At 38.9% G+C, this 23,710-nt stretch overlaps 2 protein-coding genes across 6 annotated transcripts in view; one reads left to right on the top strand and one right to left on the bottom strand.

Moving 5' to 3' along the window:
- Positions 1–23,436, top strand: part of LOC134753688 (plectin-like) — an 81,705-nt gene extending 58,269 nt beyond the window's left edge. For 2 of the 5 annotated variants that reach the window (XM_063689642.1, XM_063689644.1), the window contains 13 exons: positions 1,783–1,993; positions 2,412–2,564; positions 10,566–10,754; positions 11,259–11,398; positions 11,508–13,668; positions 15,234–15,500; positions 15,773–15,978; positions 16,281–16,344; positions 17,573–18,247; positions 18,587–18,747; positions 19,797–19,944; positions 20,871–20,993; positions 23,215–23,436. In XM_063689642.1, the coding sequence (XP_063545712.1) occupies positions 1,783–1,993; positions 2,412–2,564; positions 10,566–10,754; positions 11,259–11,398; positions 11,508–13,668; positions 15,234–15,500; positions 15,773–15,978; positions 16,281–16,344; positions 17,573–18,247; positions 18,587–18,747; positions 19,797–19,944; positions 20,871–20,993; positions 23,215–23,244 (4,528 nt within the window). In that variant the 3' untranslated portion in view covers positions 23,245–23,436. The remainder of the gene's footprint in view (positions 1–1,782; positions 1,994–2,411; positions 2,565–10,565; positions 10,755–11,258; positions 11,399–11,507; positions 13,669–15,233; positions 15,501–15,772; positions 15,979–16,280; positions 16,345–17,572; positions 18,248–18,586; positions 18,748–19,796; positions 19,945–20,870; positions 20,994–23,214) is intronic. The other 3 variants (XM_063689649.1, XM_063689634.1, XM_063689626.1) reach the window with 2 other exon arrangements.
- On the bottom strand, positions 5,992–6,698 carry LOC134748967 (high mobility group protein D-like). The gene is made up of 2 exons (XM_063683836.1): positions 6,512–6,698; positions 5,992–6,117 (listed from the first exon to the last, which is right to left on the bottom strand). The coding sequence occupies exons 1-2, from the start codon at positions 6,683–6,685 to the stop codon at positions 5,992–5,994; spliced, it is 300 nt and encodes a 99-aa protein (XP_063539906.1). The 5' UTR covers positions 6,686–6,698.
- Positions 23,437–23,710: the final 274 nt, after the last annotated feature.

Here is a 23,710-nt window from a genome sequence, read left to right as displayed (position 1 = left end):
AATCTAAATAAATGGCTATTAAGTTCCAGATAACAGTAATAAGATTTTCTTTGAATTTTAGGAAAATGTATTTCTACGGCATACTAAAAACCTAATCCGACTAATCTTCCAGTAATCCGAATTTTCCATTAATCCGGCTCTCTTGTGTCAGCATTACTGCCGGATTAGTGAGATTGTACTGTATACACGTATATACCCACACCTACTTAGATGAGACTCAGAATATAACTCTCTGTAGCTCATCAATGATTTTTGAAACTTTGAATACAAAAGCGGAAACTGTTATTCTTTACATTTAAAATGAGTATTCCCGAGTATTAATACTACGAGTATGTCTACGCGTTCAGTATACATATATCCATATATTATCAGCTATCAGTAAGTAGGTTTTAACCCTTTCAACGCTACGCTATTATATGCTATTCGCGACAACTTTTGGCGTTCTTGCGGCAAGAAAGCCAAAAGTTAAACAGAAAGAAGGCTTGCTTGATTAAGACCAATTCACACCAGATACATATTTATTGAAGTGTGCAATATTTAAAGAGTATTTGTTACAAGCTTTTATTTAACTTGCAATGTAAGTATGTATTTTATTTAACTATGTTTGTACGGGTTGGTCTTGCAAGTTTAATTTGACTCACTCCCCGACTTACAATGAAGCTGAAAATTTGCAAACTTACATATGTAAATGGGATGATAATGAAATATTATGGTACCATTGAGCTGATCTGATGATGGAGACAGGAGGTCGCCATAGGAACACTGTGATAAAACAACACAACTTAATCGTGTTTCGGGTTTTTAGAATTGTCTCGTTGAGCGATAAAAGCTTGTACCAAAAATGTAATTTTTGTCATAAACTTAAATTTTATGGTATTCAACAAAAATGGAAAAGATAAATTACTAAGTATATAAATATATTGAGAAACCGATTGACGCGAAGACAACTCGTCGTCGTATCGTAATAGATAGTTCGTGACACAAACAATTTGGTAGTATTTGGTAGTGTTTGTTTTATCCAGTCTTATGAGAAATTGATTTAATACCTATTGCTTTCAACATAGTAGGTAGAGAAATAAACACTTCTCATACACAACATTGTGTAGTGTCATTCAGCTTTAACACGTCATCATGCGAAAATAGTGTAAAACCATCTGTAGGTATTCAGTATGATAGTGATATAGTCTGGTTAGCTAAAATTAGCAACACTTAAAATGGCAGTAATTAACGATAATATATGAGTTTAATTTTAAACTGGAAGTATGTCATCTAAAATAATATCTTACTGTACAACGAACATCGAAGCGCAAAAAATATGAAACGATCTCATAGCTCAATAAATGAGTTGTGAAGGATATTATTTCAAATGACTGTGCTGTGTTTAGAAATTTTTGTTAACATCGGTAAAATTAAAGGGCTCTCTGCCTTTCTACTGCGTTTGGCTGACCAGTGTGTAAATATGTAATGTAATAGATATAAAACTATTTCCTTTTTATAAGTAGTTAATTTTTCATTTAAAACACAGCGGTTCTACTAAGCACAACATTTAAATCACTCTTGGTAATCGTCAGAAGTGTCAGAACTGACAACTGATAGTCAAGTTAAGATTGTAGGTTTACTACAAAAAGATCCGCGGCTAACTTGAGCTGTCCCAAGAAAAGTCCGTAAATCATCGCCAAGAGTGACGTAAAATATAGGCATACATAAAAAAGAATGTTAATATAGAATTCTAATTTAGGGTAAAAATACTACTCGTCTCGTAACCCGTCTTGTTTCATCCAGCGTCCAATCCAGCATCAGCCGCCTCCACTCCGAGAGAGACAAGGCCACCGCGGAGCTGGACAAAGCCCGGGAAGAGCTGGAACGGACCCAGGCGACACTCGGCAAGGCGCAGCTGCAACAGGACAAGCTGCAGGCCTCGCTGGACAACGCGCACTCGGAGATCGACAAGCTGCAGGAGAAGCTGGACAAGGCTGCTACCGAAGTCAGAAAGGTAAAAAAAAAAAGATCGTCCCTCAGTCAATGATTATATAATAGTTCTTACGACCTCAGTCTTACAAAAAATTCTGTTTGCAAACCAGAATGCTACTTGTTGTGTAATTTAGGGGAAGATAGGCACCATTCGGACGCTTTTAAGTTTTTTTTTTATTGATCTTTATTATAACATTCTACGTAGGTACATTCAGCTGCTAACTAACAAAGTTAGAAGTCGATAACTTATATAATAAATGAATGAATTGAGTTTTAGTAGAGGCTCTCGAATGTAATGTTCAAAATGTGAACTTAATATTGACATGCTTAAGTTGAATGTATAGGGATGCACTGATCAGTGCTAATTTAAAGCATACCAAAGGTTAAGTTACAGATAGTAACTTTACGTACCAAGATCTAAATCCATCCTCCTCTTGCAGCTACAAGTGGACAGAGAGAAGCAATCGTACGACTTTGAATCCCTACAATCCCAGCTCGACAAGGCTCTGGGCCAGGCCGCGCGGATGCAGAAGGAAAGAGACACCGCACAACTAGACTGCGACCGCTTCAGGGACAAGAACGACAAGGCACAAGTAAGTAGTTCTGTCTCTATCTTACAGCTTCAAGTAGAGAGACTAGCAATCGTACGACTTCGAATCCCTACAATACCAGCTCAACAAGGCTCTTGGCCAGGCCGCGCGGCTGCAGAAGGAAAGATACACCTTATTAGACTGCGACCGCTACAGGAACAAGAACGACAAGGCACAAGTAAGTACTTCTGTCTCTATCTCACAGCTACAGGTTCTCCAGCGGCACGGCAGATTTCCGATTTCAAATTCAAATCATTTTCGAAAGTGAAGTGCGAGAGAGACGCGGTGTGGGTGTGTAGTACTCGTGAGTGATGCGGATTAATATTATTGACAATCTGACAATGGATCTCCAGCAGCCAGTAGAAGCGTGCGTATGCTGTTGCCCGGGTTGTATCGTATTTAATTAACCAAAGGCTTTTAAATTTGGTACCGCAAGGCATAACTTTTGCATTCATTTCGGAATATGCGGAAATGGTTGGACTGGTTGGAGGAACGCGTACACAGTGAAGGTCAACATTAGGTAAATGATGTGATTTACATTAAATGGAATCCGCATTTATCTTCTTTTCGTCAAAATAAATAGTTTTGGTTATATGTTTTAGTTTTAGATACGATGTAGGTATGTATTTGTATTTGCGAACTTTTCCCATCTCCCTACTTAAGTATTTTCCTCCCTATTTTAACTAAAGTAGAACCTAGTTAGGTAACATTTTAAACCCGTGCCCCACTTTAAATTAATTTCGGTGTCACAGTCATAACCACGTCGCTAAAAGCACTAAAAGCATAGAGGCGACTGCCTTTAAAAAGCCAGAATGGACGCGCCGGCAATGTGTCACGCTCACACTAGTTACGACTAAGAAATCTGTTAGTTTAATAGTAGATTGTGTCACAAGGGAGCAAAATGACATATTTGACAGCCTAGTTTGGGGCTTACCGGACACCCTTTTGTGCATGCCACTTTCTAATTATTCTCAATAAATTTATTCTTATTCTTATTCTTATTTACGGCGAGCGCGTACAAGTGTTAACGCCCAAGGTGGAAATAATTTTGCTACCATGTGACACATACTGTTTTTCACATCAACTATGAGGAAATTGTTATGTTCCAAAATATTATTTAACCTAAAAATATTGTATGCAAAAAAGAAAAAAAAAACATGTCCTAGAACAGAAAAGTGCTACTTTGATCCCCCCTAGCAGGGAAGAAAAGTGCCACATTGATCCCTCCTAGCGGGAAAGAAAAAGCCCCTTTTCGAATAGGTGATGCGAAAAACAAATTGAAGATTCCGTGGTTTTTAGGGTTCCGTACCCAAAGAATAAAAACGGGACCCTTATTACTAAGACTCCACTGTCCGTCTTTCCGTCTGTCCGTGTCTCATGAACCGTGATAGCTGATAACAGTTGAAATTTTCACAGATGATGTATTTCTGTTGCCGCTATAACAACAAATACCTACTAAAAACAAAATAAAATAAATATGTAAGTAGGGCACAACAAACGTGTTTTTTTTTGCCGTTTTTTGCGTAATGGTACGAAACCCTTCGTGCGCGAGTCCGACTCGCACTTGGCCGGTTTTTTGCTAGGTTGCAACCGCTTCCTTAAGGCATTATTCTTATTTTTATTAAATAAATAAGGGCGAAAAATTAGATTTACAGTGTGTAACATGGGAATGGGAAACTTAAGTTCCCAGGTACCTTTAGTTACCTACTTAAAGGAATCCTAAAACTATTTTATCTATGTTAAAAAAAAACTAATCCAAAATAGCCGGAAACTACTCCATGATAAATTCTCTTTTTGAACATTAACAACGTCATTCCTTCTGCCAAATTCGAGACTTGAGACCTACTTCGTTGTATTTAGGACGTCATAAACACAGCCTCTAAAGCCAAAAGACCGTATGTAACTACACAACCGTTGTAAAGTACAATGGCCGTTTAAGTATTGAGACGGCGGCGCCTGGCTGTCTGCTGGCAATTGTTGCTAGACCTAATGTATAACATGGATCAGTTAGAACAAAAATTTGACAGTTCCAAACAACTGACAGGCCGATATCGTCCGACAGACTGATAGTCAAAGATAAAAGGATAATTTCGTAACTACAAATACGATGATGTAAAATTCAGAGCAGCGCGGTCTAGACCGAAGTTAGACCGATCTAGGTCATTGATCCACGTAAATATTAAACGAGCCCGAATAGCTGCGGCTATTTTTGATTTGTAGCCAGATAGGTAGTTACGTTTCTGGTTCAGAAACCTTCCTTCACCCTGCTAGATTATTAATACGAATGAGATTCATTTTAGCTTTTACCTTTACCAAGCCTCAGTAGTAAGCCAGTGTTCAAAATGTTTAGAAATATAAAAATAAATTAAATTAAAATAAATAAACAAGTTTTGGAAACAAATCAAATTATTTTTTTTTATATTTTGATTTGTGTTTTTTTACTCTACTATATATAAATTATAAACTGTAATAGATGTCATAGAAAAAATGACGAAGCCCTCCAGTCTACTGTCTAGGTACTGGTCTTACTAAGATTGCATATAGTCGAGAAATTGAGACGGGTACCGCCGTGGCGAGGTGGCCTAGAGGTTCATGGCGTTAGCCGCGATAGCTAAAGACGCTAGTTCGAATCCGGCCTTCACCACTGGAGGGCTTCGTAACTTTTTCTTTAATATATGACATCTATTACAGTTTAAAATAAATAAATAAATAATTTCACTGTGGGAGGGTGCTAACATTAATTGCATGCGAAAACTACGCAAGTAAGTATAACGAGCCCTGATGGATTAGCACGTTATTACGCAGATTAGCAAAGTAATATTTTTGTTTTGATTATTAATTATCTGTAAGCCTGTGTATATTTTGAAATTTTTATTTTTATTTCTATTTTAATAATAGGTTCCTTTAAAAAACATCGGTCCTGCTAATGCTCCTCTTATTTAGTGATTTAAACGAGTCTAACGCGATAATATTTCATAATTTTTACCTTATTGTAATGCTTCTGCTACACTAATATATCCCAGGTAGCAAAATGACGTCAAATGACGTCAGCGACGTCGTAATGACGTAATAATGCCGTCATTATGACGTCGCTGACGTCATTTTACGTCATTTTGCTACCTGGGTATATTTAATCTCAATAAGTATATTAGGTATTTATGATAAGCGCCTCGCATTCTCACACAAATATGACCTACCTACCTACCTACCTTCCTTCTACGACCTACCTTCTTGACCTAAAATATATCTTATCATTCTCATATTCTTTCTATACATTGCTGACAACACCTAAGATATTCCGTAGCTCCCTATATTAGCCAAATCTCGAAAATAATTAAACAAAATACATTTTAAAACTAATTTTTACTATTAAATTAACATAACATAACGGGCGGACAATTTTGCGAGTAACGCATAACCCCTTACTTGCTCATTCGGTGTCCTCATCGTCATCAGACGAAGATGACGAGAATCGCGAAGATCGTTTAACTTGGCCCTCGCCGCTGCCGTTCTTTGAGTTATATTCTTCTATATCTTTCAAGTACTTCAACTTCAACTATAAAAGAAACATCAAAATACACTAAATGTACAAAACGAATGGTATCCGTCTACTTATCCGTCGTTGTGTCAATGTCGACCAAAGTCGGCAGTCTGGTAGCTTGTCATGGGCGAAGACAATAACTCAATAGTTTGATACTTATCTACTGACTGACTGGTCAAGGTGATTAAAAGCTTAATACAAATGGTAAACTGCAAACTTAGGTTAGTTTAGTACAGATGTAGTGCATAATAAAATTGTTTTCTATCGTATTTTCTCAGAAACGATCGTATTTGTCATGCTAGTTCAGTCAATGTCAGTAATTTTTGTATCGAGACTGATTGAAATAACAAGATACGATGGAAAATAATTATGCACTACATCTGTACAAGTATGTACAGCAAATACCAACTTTTGCAGCTTGCTCTTGCCATACACTCTTGTCGTCCATCTTTTGCCACATTTGCCCTGCCAACTTGGCGATCTCCGTGACTTTGATGCCAGGGTTCTCGGCTTTGATCTCCTCTCTGACACTGTTCAGCCAAAGGAAATACGCTGACATAGGCCGTTTTGGTCTTTCTGACATTTTCACACTTTAGTTTGCTGAAAAAAAAACTGATAGATATAGATAGCAACTAGAAGAGAATTTATCTATTTTTTACACAAAAATATTATACAAACCAATTTTTAGAACTATAAACATGCAAGTGACAGCTTACTTTTAAATGTATTTTATTTTTTTAAGTGAACTTCTAGTATGTGACCAGTCACTATAAAAAGTTTGTATGTTTTAGTATGGTAGTATAGGCATGGGATGGACAATTTGCTGTGTAAAATGTATACACGAACGCAATTCTAGTAAGACAAAACCAAAGAATATATTATAATACCTACAGTATCGTAAAACTTAATGTACCATTATAATAGGGGATATTACTGCAATGTTCTGCCACCAGAGTGCAGGACTAGCCTTTTTAGTAAATCATAGAGTAACTTATACATACCTTTAACTGGTTTTTGACAATTTTTCAGAGATAATCTCGAAATTATGGATGGCATGGAGACTGTATAAAGGAGCCAAATCTCTATGTATGAAAAGTGTCCATCAAAAAACAGTAATTAGGCGGCGCCACCATGCACCGAAATACTGCCAAAAACAACCTACGTAATTTGGTCGGGTTATTTGTTGCCTTATATGGTTCATGTTATACTCATGTCCCAGAGCCTAACTAGCGCCACCGGAGAGATTAGGAACTATTATTTAAAGCTTAACGCGGTCACTTTTACAACAATTCTGCCATAAGAGATTGCGATCCTTTCTATACCATCCATACTCGAGATAATAAAATATGACATTGATGCATCAAGGCGGTTTGCTTACAGAGGACCTACCGGGAAACGCGAATCCGACAATTCGCTATCTGCCACTCTTTATCGCTCGAATATGCAAGAGTGACAGAGATGTTAGATAGATAAATTTTCTTGTTTCATGATAGACCCTCGGATTGTGGTAGTGGCGCCCTGGCGCCACCTACGCAGAGTTTCGCGTAATATTCCCTTCATTTGCATTATATGGTAATTAAATAATCACAAACCAAATTAATAAAATGTACTACGTTGCAAAGAAAATAATAATCTATACATAATCTATACAGAAAGACAAAGAGAAGAGTCAATGTAAACTGACATATCTCAAAATTGACTTTTAAGCGGCGGTAAATAATGCTCTACATCACACCAAAGATAGATATAACTCCGTAATAGATGGATACAGTCTAAGGAAAAAACGTGCCTCGAAAATCAAGAAAATTTGATTCTCGTTCAGAGGGCGCTACTAGTTTTGGCCTACATTCGTATAGATGGCGTTGACGGTTTCGTTTGTTATTTAACAATTTTAACGCATATCAGTGAAAGAACATGGGTCAAAATCATAAAAATCATTAATGCAAATAAAAAAAATCATTTATCTATATTTAAATACATTCTATCGTATTTTTATAAATCTTCATTTTTAGTTTTAGTGTGTCGACAGATGGCAGTGAATTTACTGGGGTTACAAAATTTACTATGACAGTACCGCTCTAGTATAAGTTACTCTATGATGGTAATTAAATAATCACAGGCCAAATTAATAAAATGTACTACGTTGCAAAAAGAATAATATAATCTATACAGAAAGAAGAGTCAATGTAAACTGACATATCTCAAAATTGACTTTTAAGCGGCGGTAAATAATGCTCTACATCACACCTAATACAATTTATTTTAGTTCGAATTTAAACTGTTGTGTTGTGAGTCAGACTAACATTAAACTTTGACTCACGCGACATGTTTCGGAGAGCCTAAGTCTCCATTTTCAAGCACTAACAGATTAACAGTGACACAGTAACCGTGAGTGAGTGAGTGAAACCGTACAATTAGTTTAATGTTTTATTGTCTTCGGTTACCGCGATAGTTACTCATGAAATAAAACTATGAAAACGGATTATATCGCGTATATTGAATTTATAAATTATAAATTCAATATACGCGATATAATCCGTTTTCATAGTTTTATTTCATAGTTTAATGTTTATTTTACTTAAGAGCCCCCGGTCCCCGGCAAGCTCGGTTCTCCATACAAACGTAGTTACTCTCTCATTTTAAAACGACTGCTCTGAAACTTTGTACTTACAATGAGATAAGATATATCTAGGTCTGTAATTAGTCTATGTAGCTTCAGATTCCATAGTTAAAAACACAGCGAATTTAAGCTGTTCATACAAAACTTGTTTTTACTCTATTTCGTTTGTTTTATATACTAGAGCCATATAAACTAATTATAGAATACAGACGTAGATATACCTCATATCATTGTATGTGCAAAGTTTCTAAGAACGAAACTCTGTTTGTATGCGAAGATTGGGAAGGTGAAATTCGGCTTTTCGGGGAGGTCTTAATTACAACAGCCAAGGAAATGGAGACAGATGAACTCCGAATAAAGGAATTTTCGTTTTGGTATAGCCCAGTACAGTCGCCATCAGATATATCGGAGCGGCCGTGGTGCTCAAAAATATCTGAACACGCATCTAGCGCCTTGACAATAAAGGCGTGTATATATCTCCGATATATCTGATGGCGACTGTACCAGCGATTGTAAATGTATAGCAAGTTCTCTGCCAAGTACAATGAAAAGGAGCCTATGTATTACACTGATTTAAACTTTCACGATTTTTACTCATTATTATTTATCTCCACGGGACTTAATCGCGTAAACTAGTTTTAAATTTACCTCCGACGTTTCGAGGACGGCGTTGTCCCCTATGTATTGTCCTACTTTTAAAGTTCTAGCTTGACTTCTAGGTCCCCAGTAAGGTTGTAGAGCTACAAGTTCTAGTTCTAATTTAGAGTTTAAAGTTAGACAGTGCAATATGCCCCGGCAACCAAATACTTGGGCATTGGACAATAAATACGAGTATTTCATTGATTTCGCCCAAATACCGTGGCTGGCTGCCAAACGCCTTGATGTGGCTTTAGTTTTCCTTGGTTAAATTTCCTACGACACCCCGACGACGATATTATATTTTTCGGTAATAAGCCTTATGCATGAAGTTTATATTTGAACGAAATATGTTTTATTCGGATGTTTGTTACCGTTATATCATGTTACAAATGCATTTCCGTTTTTAAATTACCATTTAATTACTTAAAATTATAAATAAAAAGTACAAAAATTTGCCCGCGATAAGCTAGTGAGCGAAACGCTCGAAACGCCACGTGACGTCACGCGTTCGACAGATTAGTGTCATTAGTAGCAAACGTCAGTTGGGCCGCCCAACGTGTGACTTCATCACGCTCTGTCGAATTCGCGCCAAAAATTATGAGCGTTTCAACCGCTCAAAAATTTTCAACATTTTAAATATTTTTTAATAAAATAATGTTAAGGTTTACAAAAGTATTTTTATCATTTCCGGTGTTCCAACGATATAAATTATGAATCCAAAAATAAAAATAAATTCATGCATGGAGCTAATTGCCACAAAACGCCAGCCTTCGTACATATTATAAGCTTTAATGAAATTTAACTGGTGTTGTACTGTACGAGTACTGGTATCTTTCAACTTTAAACCAGCAATTCTTGTAAGTATAAGTATATATTTAAATCGGCCAAGTGCGAGTCTGACTCCCGCACGAATATTTCCGTACCATTATGCAAATAACGGCAAAAAAATCACGTCTGTTGTATGGGAGCCCACTTAAATATTTATACATATCCATACCCTCATACCCTCTATAAGACGTAACCTCGTTTATCACGAACTTTTTAGCGTTTCCCTTGAGATTCATGCTATCGAGGTTCCACTGTATTATCATACTTTTCATATATATTACTTACTAAGGTTCGATAATTTAGAGTATTTAGATCTACTTTGAACACTACACAATTTTTTGCCGCATAATTTTCAACACATCTTCATCTCTTTCAGGCCCTAGTAGCCCGCATCCAGAAAGAGCGAGACGCCGCGCTAGCGGAAGCGGCGAGCGGCCGAGAGCGCGCCGAGGCCGCCGCGGCCGCAGCCAATCGCGCCGCGCGAGACAGAGACAGCGCGGCCACCGAGCTGGATGTGCTTAGAGAGAGATGGGAGAAGGCGCATCAGCAGCACCAAAAACTTACGGTAAGGAATTACTTTGACATGGGTCAACATACGTGGTGCTAGGAGGCACGGCACGACATAGTTTACATAGTGCAAAAGTGCAGCGGTCGCAGCACGGTCGCATTTCTATCTTCTGCCTCCATGCCTGTCACGTTCTAATCTAACAAGTATGTAAAGTGCGAAAGTGACAAGCATAGTGACAAGCGATAAAAGTGCAACTATGATGCTACCGCAGGATATAATAAAGAGGTAGAAGAAAATATGGGGTCTATACGTGCGCAAAACAGAGAAGTTATATTTACTGCCTAAGGGCACGTCGTGATTATAGATGGAAGAAAATAATGCAACAGCAATCCGAAATGCTTATCCTGAAATCATTCTTTTATCCTAACATTAAAAGTTTTTTTGATAAATCATGGATTTATTTGGATATACTTCTCCATAAAATTTCACAATGATTTAGCTGTAACATGTGCGCGCATTTGTGTTGTGATTGGTTTAAAATGTGGACTTGGTCGGTTCCAGATGGAGCGCGACGACGCCCTCACGGAGACCGAGATCCTCAAGGAGAAGCTCGACAAGGCGCTCTACTCCACGCAGAAGACCATCGAGGAGAAGGAGACCGCCCACAAGGAGTACGAGAAAATGCTAGAAAAGTATGATAGGTACAATCTGTTCAATGTCGTCTTGTGTTGGTGGCGATGTCTGTCCTGTGACCGTGCTAACAAAACACACATTAACTACCAGGTTATAATGTCATCCATTCTATTTCAGATCACAGAATGAAATCTACAGACTCCAGAATAAAATAGACATTCTCGAAGCGGACAAAGACCGATTGGAACTCGAACTGGAGAAACACTTACACATGTCCACCAAATCGAGGGATGATCAGAGAAAGCTGCAAGACGAGCTGTCAAGATTGCAGGAAATGTACGACCGAGCGTCTTTACAACTGGGTAGGACCAAAGAACAGGAAGAAAAGGCAAAGGAAGACATGGACAGGCTGAGTGTCGATATAGAAATGGTACGAGAGCGGTACGAGAAATCGCAGATAGAGCTCCGAAGACTCCAAGCGGAAAAGGAGAAGCTTGTCGGTGATAGTGAACGTTTGCAATTCGAATACGACCGCGCTATGACTCAGTGCGGCAAGGCGCAGGCTTCCAACGAAAAAACACAGGAAGAAATGGCAAGAGTGCAAATAGAACTCGAAAAGATGTACGACAAGCACGACAAAGTGTCCGCGGAACTTAGAAGAGTACAGGCTGAACTAGACAAAGTCAAACAGGACGCATCGGGCGCGAAAGAAGAGGCCGAGCGGTACGCGGCACGATACGGGAAATACCATGACACGAAGGAAGAACATGAGAGAACTAAGATGGAGCTGGAGCGGCTTCGCGTGCGGTTAGAGAAGACCACGCTAGACCTGGAGCGCGCCCGCAAGGCCGAGGAGGAAGTCACCCGGCTGCGCTCGGAGCTCGAACGCACCGAAGGCATGCGAGGTAAATACCAATTCGAACAGGACAAGTGGACCAACGAGTTAACGCGAGTGCAAGCTGAGTTGGACAAGCAACGCGAACGCTTCGACGCGGCGCAAGTTGAAATCCAGCGTATACAAGCCGAAAAGGAGCAAGCAGAGACTAAGTTACACGAGTCAAATATACAACTAGAGCTATCCAAGACTGAAGTGACGAAGCTAAGTGCAGCGTTAGAGAAGCAAAGGGCAGAACTTGAACGTGCTCATATTGAGTGCGAAAAGTTCCGGGATAGATGTGAGAAGCTTAAGCTACGATCGGATCAGCTCGACAAAGACAACGAGCGACTCAAAGGTGAACTGCAGCAGATCGAAAGGATGAAGCTCCAGGCCGTAGCCGGAGACAAGGCTAGGACTGAGGACCGACTGGAGATTGAACGTCTCCGAGACAAACTTGAAAAAGCCATCCAGGCAAGAGATTCCACAGAAATGGAGGCCGGTCGTCTAGCGAAGGAACTAGAAAAGTCGCAGATACATCTCGCAAAATATCAGGAAACGAATGAGTCTACGCGAGTTGAATACGAGAGGATGACAAATGAGTTAGGCCGCATGCATGAACGCCTCGAACGAACGATCTTGGAGATGAGGCAGATTGAACAAGAGAGGGATGCGCTGCGAGCCGAGATCCAGAACACGAGGCGAAACATTGAACAGCAACAGCGAACCCTGGATCACCGAACGCAAGAAACCCTAGTAAAACTTCAGCAAGAATTGGCGCAATCTGTCCGGGATAGAGAAAAGATGGCCTCTATATTAGAGCAGAGAGATAAACAGGCGGATGCTATTGAAAAGCAGATAGTCAAGTTAGAAGCGGATACGAAGCAGTTGACCATCGAGCGCGACCAACTAGTAGCCCAATTAGAAAAGTCTCAAGACATGCTCGTGAACTTCCAACGCGAGCTGAACGCTTCGGAAGCGGAGCTACAAAAGCAACGCGAAGAAGTCCGCAGACTGAAGGAGGAGCAGAGGAAGATGGCGCAGGACCAAGAGCGCGGTACCAAATCCGTCCTAGAGGGCAGAGAGCGTGAGATCGCTAAACTACAGCAGCAAGTCCAGACTGTCAGTAAAGAGAGGGATGCGATCAGACAGCGAGCCGAAGGGGCCGAGAAGCAAGCTCAGAAGGCCGGAGAAGTCGATAAGTGGAGAGCTGCCGTCGAGCAGGAGAAGACCAAGGCTATCGCGGCGGAAAGGGCTTTAGCGGAATGTCAACAGCGTTTACAGTCGATAGAAAAACAGTTCCAGACGCAGCAGCAGCAACTCGCGCAGCTGCAGCGCGCCGGCGGCGGAGACGTTCGCGCGCAGCTGGAGGCGTCGCAGGCGGAAGCGCGCGCCGTGGCCGTGGAGCGCGAGCGCTGTCAGGCGCAGCTTGAAATGCTGGTCCAAGAGCTCGAGAAGACACAGGTCAGTTGGAGGATCGCCTGGCGACGAGCGGCTGTTACGGCATCTGGTTGAATCGAGTTTTGCAAGGTGTCAGAAGAATTTATTTGACCTTGTATAGTCTAGTTATAACGGTATATATATATAGTCCGTGAACTGTTTACATACGAGCAATCGTCAGATTTTAGAAAGATAATTATATACACATACCTATCGTAGAGTTATCCACTTTGTAAAAACATTGATCATTACAATATCAGTATTTAACAGAATTGATGAGATTTATGAAATTGAAAAATTGGTAATTTTTTTTCTAATTTGAGTATTTTCTTCACGTAAGTTTTCTTAATTTCCATTCTATTTCTCTTAATATACCATCTTAAAGGTTTGACAAAGATAACGATTTACAAACAAACACATGGACACTTTATGTTACATCAACAGCTTAGCCATTTATGTCAATTCTGTCCGTGTTCAATTATTGATGCCTTTTTTAAAGAAGAAAAAATACTACGAATATTTGGACGTTTAATCTAAGCATAATTGAAGGATATCTTGTAGCATTTCATGGACTTACTTATTTACTGTACTTTAGAATGGTAGAAACTCGATTGAACCTTTTCGCGTCGCGTTGTCGCTTCATTGCACCGGAGTTTAAGTAGATTTCATATTTTTGTTTTAAAATCATCATCGCCGGTCATGTGTATATATAGTAGCATGCCCCAGCCCGCTGGGATCCTCCAACATTCCTCATTATATGTTCCTCATACTTATGTTTTATTAGATATATCATGCAGTGTTGGTGATACATCGTGAATGTTTGGCAAATTGTTGCACCTTACATTTTGTCTTGTATTTTTGCACAAACCTTTGTAATTAAAAAGAATATTCATTCAACACTACTCTCATGGTTCAAAACACTCAACTGAATCTATTTGAGCGTTTTAGGATCATCATTACAATTAGAAATTTAGAATGATACATCATGACAAACTTGTGTAAATATTCTCCCAACTCAACAATTATATGCAACATTAAGTTTGAGTTCCATGGTTTGAGTTTGAGTTAATACTACAAAATCCTGTTACGTTGGGTGCAAGCAATTCGCAAAAGCTTTGTGTACAATTAAATTGTTATCTTTCTCTTTTTCAGCATTCGCTACTGTCTTGTGTAAATGCGATCATTGTTCATCATTGCAAATTAAAGATATTTTTACAAATTAATTTTTATCATTGACTTTGTTGCTGCGAACAATTTATATTTTGCAATTATGTGTAAAACATTTTGCTTGTAGGTGTGGCTTTAAATTTACAATTGTATTTTTAAACATTTGTTAAAGCTTTTGTAAGTGGCGAAATTTGCTACGCAGTATCAAATGTATTGTATCAGTGGTAAAAGCAATTCGTGTTGTGATGTTGATTATTTTATTAGACAAACTAAATGAGTATACTTTTACATAAACAACTTCCTACCCAGCTATTAATGTAATTATTACGCATTCAAAGCTGTTAACGTTCAAAAGTGTTCAAACACTCGTTTAGTTTGCGCTTAATGTTAATCATAAAATCACCTAAAATTCCGATTTCCAGCTCGATCTCCACGAAGCCAACAAGAAGCTACAGGCGGCTGGCGCACAGAACGCCAAAGCTGGGGAAGATACAACCCAAGCTAAAAGGCAGCTCCAAGAAGAATTCAAGAAGCTGGAAGACGCGAGAAGGCAGTTTGAAGAACACAGGAAAGCGGTCGAAGCGAAGAGGAAAGACGTGGAAGAGAAAGAAAAGTCGCTGGCGGAACTGGATCGGCAGTTAAAGAAGAGGAAAGAGCAAATGGACCAAATGGAAGCATCTTTGAGGAAGGTAAGCTAAAAATAATTACACAAACATTTACTAACATTTTTGCATATTTACTTCGGGTAGGCACGTCACTTAAAAAAGGCTGGCAAAATTGTTAACATCTTGTAACTGCGCCAATTTTTCGAACTTCTCTCTTTTGATATTGTTTTTGTTTGTCACTGACAGGTTTTTACTCATTTGCTTTTATAGACTGAAATCTTCCACCCTCCTTTTAACCTGTTTCTGTAAAAATATATTATAGACTTTAATTGAAAAAATTTAAAACAATATTTCAGGCTGGCGGAAGCACGGCAGCGGTGACAGACTTAAACCGTAAGCTGACAGACACGCAGAAGGAAGCGGAGACGATGAAACAGCAGCTCGAACAGAGCAAGGAGGAGGCGGCCCGTCTCTCCACCGAGACGGAGCGCCTGTTGCAACTCGTGCAGATGTCGCAGGAGGAGCAGGCGCAGAAGGAGAAGCAGATGATGGAGATGCAACAGTAAGTCTTGTAGATGCAGAAATATACGGTCAGTGCAAAATGCGAAGTAGATAACGAAGATGAAACAACAATTCCCCTATCAAGACAAATTAAGGTTTGGCTTGTCTGAAAATCTATTCAAAATAGAATGCCAGGTTTTTTAGGCTTCTGGGCGACTAGAGGTTAAAATATCATATGTGGTATATTGGTAGATAACGAAATTCGAGACTCGATAACGAGATTTAGTTCTTGAACAATCAAGAGAACCTTTACCAGCTGGGGTGGTGAAGTGAAAATAATATTTATTAATCTTCAAATTCCAGGTCTATAAGGAACCTCCAAGCCAAACTGAAAAGTCAGCAACAAGCGCAAGCACAAAGAGAAGAGGTAGGTTTTCTTTTAATTTTTACTCTTACTTCCAATTGCTACGAGTACAATTTCCTTAATATAATCTTGACTAATTTACAAATCAACATATTAACTGTTTACACTTTTTACTTTTCATAAATTTCATTTTAGAAGAGGAGATGTTAAACGAAGTACCTAACTTGTTGTTTGCTAACAAAAATGTCCTCATATTGATTATACCTGATTACACACACTTACTAAAAATGTAATATAATCAGTCCTAACTTTACACAAATTTCAAATTTTATTTTTTCCAACGTTAACTATTAGGAACTCTTGTAAAGAAAGCCCTTTCACATTATTATATCCGATACCACAAAGTATGGCATTGTTCGATACCACCTGTTTTTTTTTATCTATATTGCAAATAATAATTATGGTATCAATGTGAAACGGCTCTATGCAAGGAGCTGAATTCAAACTCATATGTTGGTACAAGCGAGATCCACTGCGAGTTACTCGTATCACTCGCAGTGCATCATATCAAGATCAAGTTCGAATGCCGCCTCAGCCTCAAACGTTGTGCTAACCAGTCTAACCACTAACCCGACTAATTTGTTTCATGCAGGCTGGACCCGCTGGCTTCCTCAAAAGCTTTTTCTAAGTTAGTCCTTCGCACCAAGACTGTCATTCATTTATTTGCTCTTTCGTTTACATTTGTTTGACGCCGACGGTTCCGTTAGCGACCCACGTCTTTCGGTAACGAGTAACACAAGTAAGCTTTACACTCGCAATTTCGTGTTAAGTAATGTTATCGATATCGGTATTGAGAATATAATGAAGTGTTCAGATAATAATATTCCTCTCTCGTGGTCGACGTCGAGTCCGTACCCTCGACGCGGCTTGTAACAGCACACAAATAATAAGATAATTATTAGTTTAGCGATAATTTTTAAGTGATGTTTAAAGAAAATCTAATAATCGTGTTCAGCGGGAATTATTTTTTAAGTAATTGATAAAAAACAATTGTAAAACTGTTAAGTAATCATGTATTTAGATAGATCGAGTAAGTTGTCCACTAGTCGATGTTACCCAGCTTTCAATCTTGTTATGCGGAATATCAATAACTTTAAATAAAAAAAACTATGTTGACTTTTCTCGAGTTATTTTTGAGTTTATATTGTTGAATTTTGTTGTTGAAGTAAAAACGGGCTGTTTATTGATTTCTTTTTGTTTTTTTCATCTGTCGTTTCCCCAAACACGGTAGGAACTGAGCCGGTCGAAGCAGAGCGAGTTGGCGGCCATGAGCGAACTCGCGCACGCGCTCGCTCACACCGACGAACTGCGCTCTAAGCTAGAAGAGGGCAAAATGAAAATAATCGACCTAGAGATCGAGCTTAACGAGTCGTCGCTTATTCTGTCCGAGGTACTCAAAATATCAGATAGCCAGGAGCTAACACAAATAAAAAAGAGCAAAAGCTTTTTCGAGCTCCAGAAAAGTGGTAAGGTAGTGGATAGGCTAGACAAGGGAAGATTTAGTAGGAGTTTTAATGATTTGAACATACTTCACGATGAGAAGAGCGAGAAGCCGAGTATGCCCAAGCTGGCCAGGAAGATCAGCAGCCTGTCGAAAGAGATCGCGGTAAAGAATTCGAAGATTATTGAACAGCAACGTTGCATATCTATACTAGAAGAAGCACTCCGTGAAAATAATAATATAGCTGAATTTGAACAGCTACTCGCCGTAGTGAGAAGCAAAGATGAAAGAATAACTGAGCTAGAACAGATTATAAATAAGAAGTCGGGCACAATGACGGCTGATTTCAAAGCTAAGAGAATATTGGAGTTAGAAGACGCTTTGAAGGAATCTTTTACAATAGCAGCGGAAAGAGAGAAGGTTTTCTACGAGGAAGAACAAAGGAGAATAGCAACTTTACACAAGGTAATTATAGAAATATTTATTATTATAGTTTTTATATCCATGACGATGAAAAAAGTCTTTTCGCGTTTTATTATTTTATCATTGTGATTGTTTTAATATTAGGATTCTCTTTTCAGTATATTCATTGCCACAAGGAGCCGGAGGCTCAAACATAGCTAGAGGATAATTTTGTGTTAGGTTCTTTTTACTCAGATGTTTGATGGTACTGGGGTCGTGCCATGAAACCTAGCACACAATACACAACTTGAATTACTAAAGAGATAGACATTTACCTCTGTAACTACGAAATTTTACGGAAACTTCCATTCCTCAACTGACCCAAAATTTCTATCATTCCAGATGAGAAAGATGGAACAGCGTATCCTCTCTCTCCAGAACGCGTCAGTCATGAACTGTGGCACTTGCTCCTCTGTACTGAGGAGGTTAAAACAATCGGAGGACTCCCTGGGACACTGTGAGAGGAGGCGGGACGCGGCGGTCGGCGAATTAGCGCATATCATGTAAGTGAACTATTTGTTGAACTTTTAATAGGATATTCATAATCATAATTAAACACAACAACAGTTATAATTAAATGTAATAAAGTTAATGTGCGTAAGACCAGCATACAGAAGTCACAGCGTCACAGGAAGCGCCGTCACTAAACAGTTTTAAATACAGGCTAAAACGCTTAACGAACACTTTCTACAGTTTTGCAGATTTTATTAAATAAGTAATTATCATATCTATTAATGTTTTTGTAGGTATACTTTTATTTGACATGTTGATAACGCTAATTGTAATTTAATTGAGAGTTTTTATTTATTTATTTTTAATGTAATTATTGTATTTATAATGCTAATTTTAATATATTTTTTTTTTGTTTTTTTTTTATGTAATTATAAAAAACGACATGTAATATGAATTATTATGAATATACGAATATGAATATATGACCATATAAAAAATATTTTAGGGCAGACCGTCATAGGGCAATAACTCTCGTTTTTAGGGTTCCGTACCCAAAGGGTAAAAACGGGACCCTATTACTAAGACTCCGCTGTCCGTCTGTCCGTCTGGCCGTCTGTCCGTCTGTCCGTCTGTCCGTCTGTCCGTCTGTCTGTCACCAGGCTGTATCTCATGAACCGTGATAGCTAGACAGTTGAAATTTTCACAGATGATGTATTTCTGTTGCCGCTATAACAACAAATACAAAAAAAGTACGGAGCCCCGAAGGGGCGCGAGTCCGATTCGCACTTGGCCGGTTTTTTATTAATACGTTCGTCGCTCAGGCACAGTCAGAGAGAAGAGCTTTACTTCTGAGGGCCTACCGTGAACCACGTTCGACGTGTTGCCTCTCTGTCGCACTTGTAAATTCGTACTTAAGTGTGACAGGGAGGCAACACGTCGAACGTGGCTCACGGTAGGCCCTCTGCTCTATACCGACCTTCTGTAAGTGGAGAGTGGAGTATGTGTACAAATGCAAGAGTTAAAAGCGACGAAAAAGCTTGTAGAAAGTTTTCACTTATAGACGATCTTCTCCACATTGACGAACGTTTTTTCTTCTTAGCCAAGACATCTTGAAAGGAACAGTAAGCGAGAAAGACTCACAAATTGCCGAGCTGGAGGTGAAAGGGGTGCTGAGCGAGGTCGAGACGGAGAGATGCCACGTACTCAAGAGCGAGCGAGACAGGCTGCTAGAAAGGCTGAAGATTGAGGTAATGACGTTTATATAATGTAAATTCTTTAGTTTATTCCTAACTCATGACCACTCCACTAAAAAGCCGCTCCCATACAATCGAAATTACGGTCTCATTTTAGAACTTAATCCTTCCTAATGGACAGATAATTTGGGGCATTTTCTATGAAAAGGGACCTTATTGTCGATGGCGCTTATGCCGCACAGCGTCGCGCGGCATTGTATTTATATCGGAGCATCGTTTATAATGGCGTAAGCGCCATCGACAATAAGGTCCCTTTTTATAGAAAATACCACATTTATTTTTTACCACACCAACTCGTAGATTTTTAGTTGTTTAACATGAGGTTGGCTGTGGAATCGACTTTTAATGAAACCCTCGCAACGCTTAGCATTCCACTTTTTTAAATTTAGAATCTTATTGGCGTCATAATAGGGTATTCTCCTACTAGTCAAATCAGTTTCTTTTTTAGAACTGTCAAAACGATTTGCTGATATGGAATTAATATGAAACATAACATTACACAATGACGTCACGGTCAACTCGCCTACTTTTTATACTTCAACAGTTCAATCCGATTGATTAAACAGAAATTGTGTTTAAAAGTAACTGCTATCAATGTTTTTCTAATAATTATCTGGTGCTTTATTTCATGCATGGTGTGAAATAATTTATTTTACAGTACATATGGTGCTACTTTCTCGCACTAGTGCGTAAAGTGCACTTTTTGTGCATATGTTGAAAGTTTAAAGGGCCATAATATGTACTGTAAAACGTTGTACGATACACGTGCGAATAGGTAATTCGTAACTCGTGTCCATTTAAAACACTCCCTGTGGTCGTGTTTTAATTTATCGCCACTCGTCCTCTTTTCCGCACTTGTATCGTAAATAACTATAAAATACAGTGTACCCTAAGTACCCTAATCTTATTTCAAATTTCAGAACGAACATATAGTGGAGGTGCAGCGCTCGTTGTACCAGGCGTCCATACCCGCCGAAGAGAGCGCGCTGCCGGACCTCGCGCTCGCCGACGAGCTCATCGCCGTGGACAATGTAATACTTTGGGTACTAGCTCCACGATATAGAGAACGGTTTGGGCTTGCCGAGTGGGTTTCACTAGCTTGTATTTATCACAGCAAGCTTCTATTTACTCGTAATCCTTCTACTGTGAAACAAAGACAATCGGTAGATGTGGTGGAAGGAATTCCACCGTCTGCCTACCTTGTTAGTAGTCGCTATTAACAGCGTTTCTCTATCCTTGGTCTTGACTTTAATGCCCCAGACCTAGCAGCCTACGAGCTCATTGCCGTGGACAATGTAATACTTTGGGTACTAGCTCCACGATACAGAGAACGGTTTGGGCTTGCCGAGTGAGACTAGTTTGTATTTATCACAACAATCTATTTACTCGTAATCCTTCTACTAGGAAACAAAGACAATCGGAAGATGTGGTGGAAGGAATTCCACCTTCTGCCTACCTTGTTAGGAGTCGCTATGCAAAGCGTTTATCTATCCTTGATCTTGACTTTAATGCCCCAGACCTAGCAGCCTACGAGCTTATTGTCGTGAACAATGTAATACTTTGGGTACTAGCTCCACGACATAGAGAACTATTTGAGCTTTCCTGGTGGTTTTGAATCAGCCTTCCTTACTGCTGCAGAAAGACCTTCATTCCAACCCACAAACATCCTCCCCTATCGCCGTATAGTGCGGAAACATCCATCGGCTTTTAGGGGCCCATATGCTGTCCATCTTAAGCGCCGCCATGGGCAGGGGTTAGGGACTGACCACGGAATATGTGACCATAACTTTAATGCTACAATGGACATGTATTCTTTCAATTGTACGGTTTATGCCCATCGCCACTGCGTCCGTGGAATATGGATACATGTTCAATCTGTTTCAAGCCTTTGCTAGTTTACCAAGCTTCCGTCAAACAATTATGTCTAGTTACTATTAGGTTTTGACACTTTCCAAAGTTAGAATTTTGATCAGAACGGTTGAGGCTCGAAACATTACATTTTTCATCAGTATTTAAAATATTGAACGGATTCAAACCATTTGAGAAGAAATGCTATGTGATTTTTCGCACTTGTTTAGGAGTGACAGGCAGAAAAGCTCAGGAAAACGTCAGACAGTAATTTATATTTATACATATTTTTGTCTGTCCGTCCATCGTTACCTAATAAATGACGTTACGAAGGTAAGTGCTACAATAAAACGACAAGTTGAAGTGTTACTTTTGATTTTTTCTGACTAATGAGTTTGTGTGTTTGTGCGTGTGTTGCAGTTACAGATGTACAAGTTGAGGAAAGTTTTCAAAACGTTGGTAAAAGCTCGGAAAATTTCACAGGAAATGAAAGAAACTTTTATTTTCGAAATGGATGAGTAGTCGTAGTTTTGTGAACTTTCCAACAGCACATGAGTTATCATCGTTAGGTTTTCATTATCATCATAATAATACTAAACGCCAAAAAAAGTTTAAAAATGTATTTAAAGTATTTAAACACGCTTCTACCGCAATACCTAGTCATTAGTCATTACGACCTACTGTGTGTTGTATTTTAAAACTTGGTTTAGCATCCATATGGCATACAAAAATTACTCCCATATAAAAACAACACAATAGGGAGTATTACTGCAATGTTCTGCCGCCAGAGTGCAGCACTAGTGCACATCCTAAACCATAGAGTAACTTTTATACCTACTACCCCTACCCTACTTTTATACTTTTTTTCCTTAAACAGTTTTTTGACAAGTTTTCACTATGACATTGATGCAGCAAGGCGGTTTGTTTACAGCCTAGGTAGCAAAGTGACGTCAGCGACGTCATAATGACGTAATTATGGCGTTATAATGACGTATAAATGCTGTTAGGGAGGTGGCCTACTGCGAAACGCGAAAATCGAAATTTCGTAAGAGTAAGACTAAGAAAAGCCTGCAGCGATTTTGATAACACACGCAGTGCGAGTGTTATTTATACGTTATAATTTCATAGACGTTTGACGTTTAAAATAACACTTGGACTGCGTATGCTATCAAAATCGCTCCAGACTTTTCTTGGTCTAACTCTATCTGCCTCGCTATCGATCGAATATGCAAGAGTGATAGCATGAAGAGGCCCTGTGTTTGTTCTAGTGACGCCCTCTACGCAGAGTTTTGCATCCAATGCGTAATATTCCCTATTTAGTGCCGTCAGTTTCGACTGCCAATGCCAAACTAAGGCACCTCTCTCTATCACAATAAATAACTGTTTGATTCCATTAATTGTCACGGTGTGTTTCAGGGGGAGGACATCCCGGCGACTGTGCTGTGACGCCACAAAGCTAAGTTTTCAAAGACGTTTTCAAACGTAGTCACACGCACCCATCTCATCCGCTACCTTACCATGCTTTTCACTTCAGCCTGAAAAACGCCCCAAAAACGCTTGCTCCGAACGCGTTACGAAATTAAAATTTCGAACCGACCAACTGTTTTTTTTTGTGTAAATAAATAAGTTTTTAATGTTTGTTTTTTTTTATTTATTGTCTGAAGTGATTTCTTTCACAACGTCTCAAAGTAAATATACGATATTTTTTTAATAAATCGAACCAAGTCATTTTATAATTATATAATTAATTACCTAATGCACTTGTTAACGAATTGTATACCTTTAGAGCAATAATTTTAAATCTTACCAGTACCTATTCTAGTAAAATTTTCACACTCGGTGTCTATTTTTATCCTATTAATTAGTAAAATATATTACCGTTTTTACTGTCTCCATAGTATTTATTAAGTAC

The sequence above is a fragment of the Cydia strobilella genome, chromosome 2 (assembly GCF_947568885.1).
Source record: "Cydia strobilella chromosome 2, ilCydStro3.1, whole genome shotgun sequence".
Classification (NCBI taxonomy): Eukaryota; Metazoa; Arthropoda; class Insecta; order Lepidoptera; family Tortricidae; genus Cydia; species Cydia strobilella.
The sequence above is the reverse complement of the archived record's forward strand: the minus strand, read 5'-3'. Positions and strand labels throughout refer to the sequence as shown.

Coding starts and splice junctions, on each gene's coding strand:
- LOC134748967 (XM_063683836.1), bottom strand. CDS start 6,685: ATGTCAGAAAGACCAAAACGGCCTATGTCAGCGTATTTCCTTTGGCTG. Junction 6,118..6,511: donor GGCAAGAGCAAGCTGCAAAA/GTTGGTATTTGC, acceptor TTTCTTTTATAG/TTGAAGTTGAAGTACTTGAA.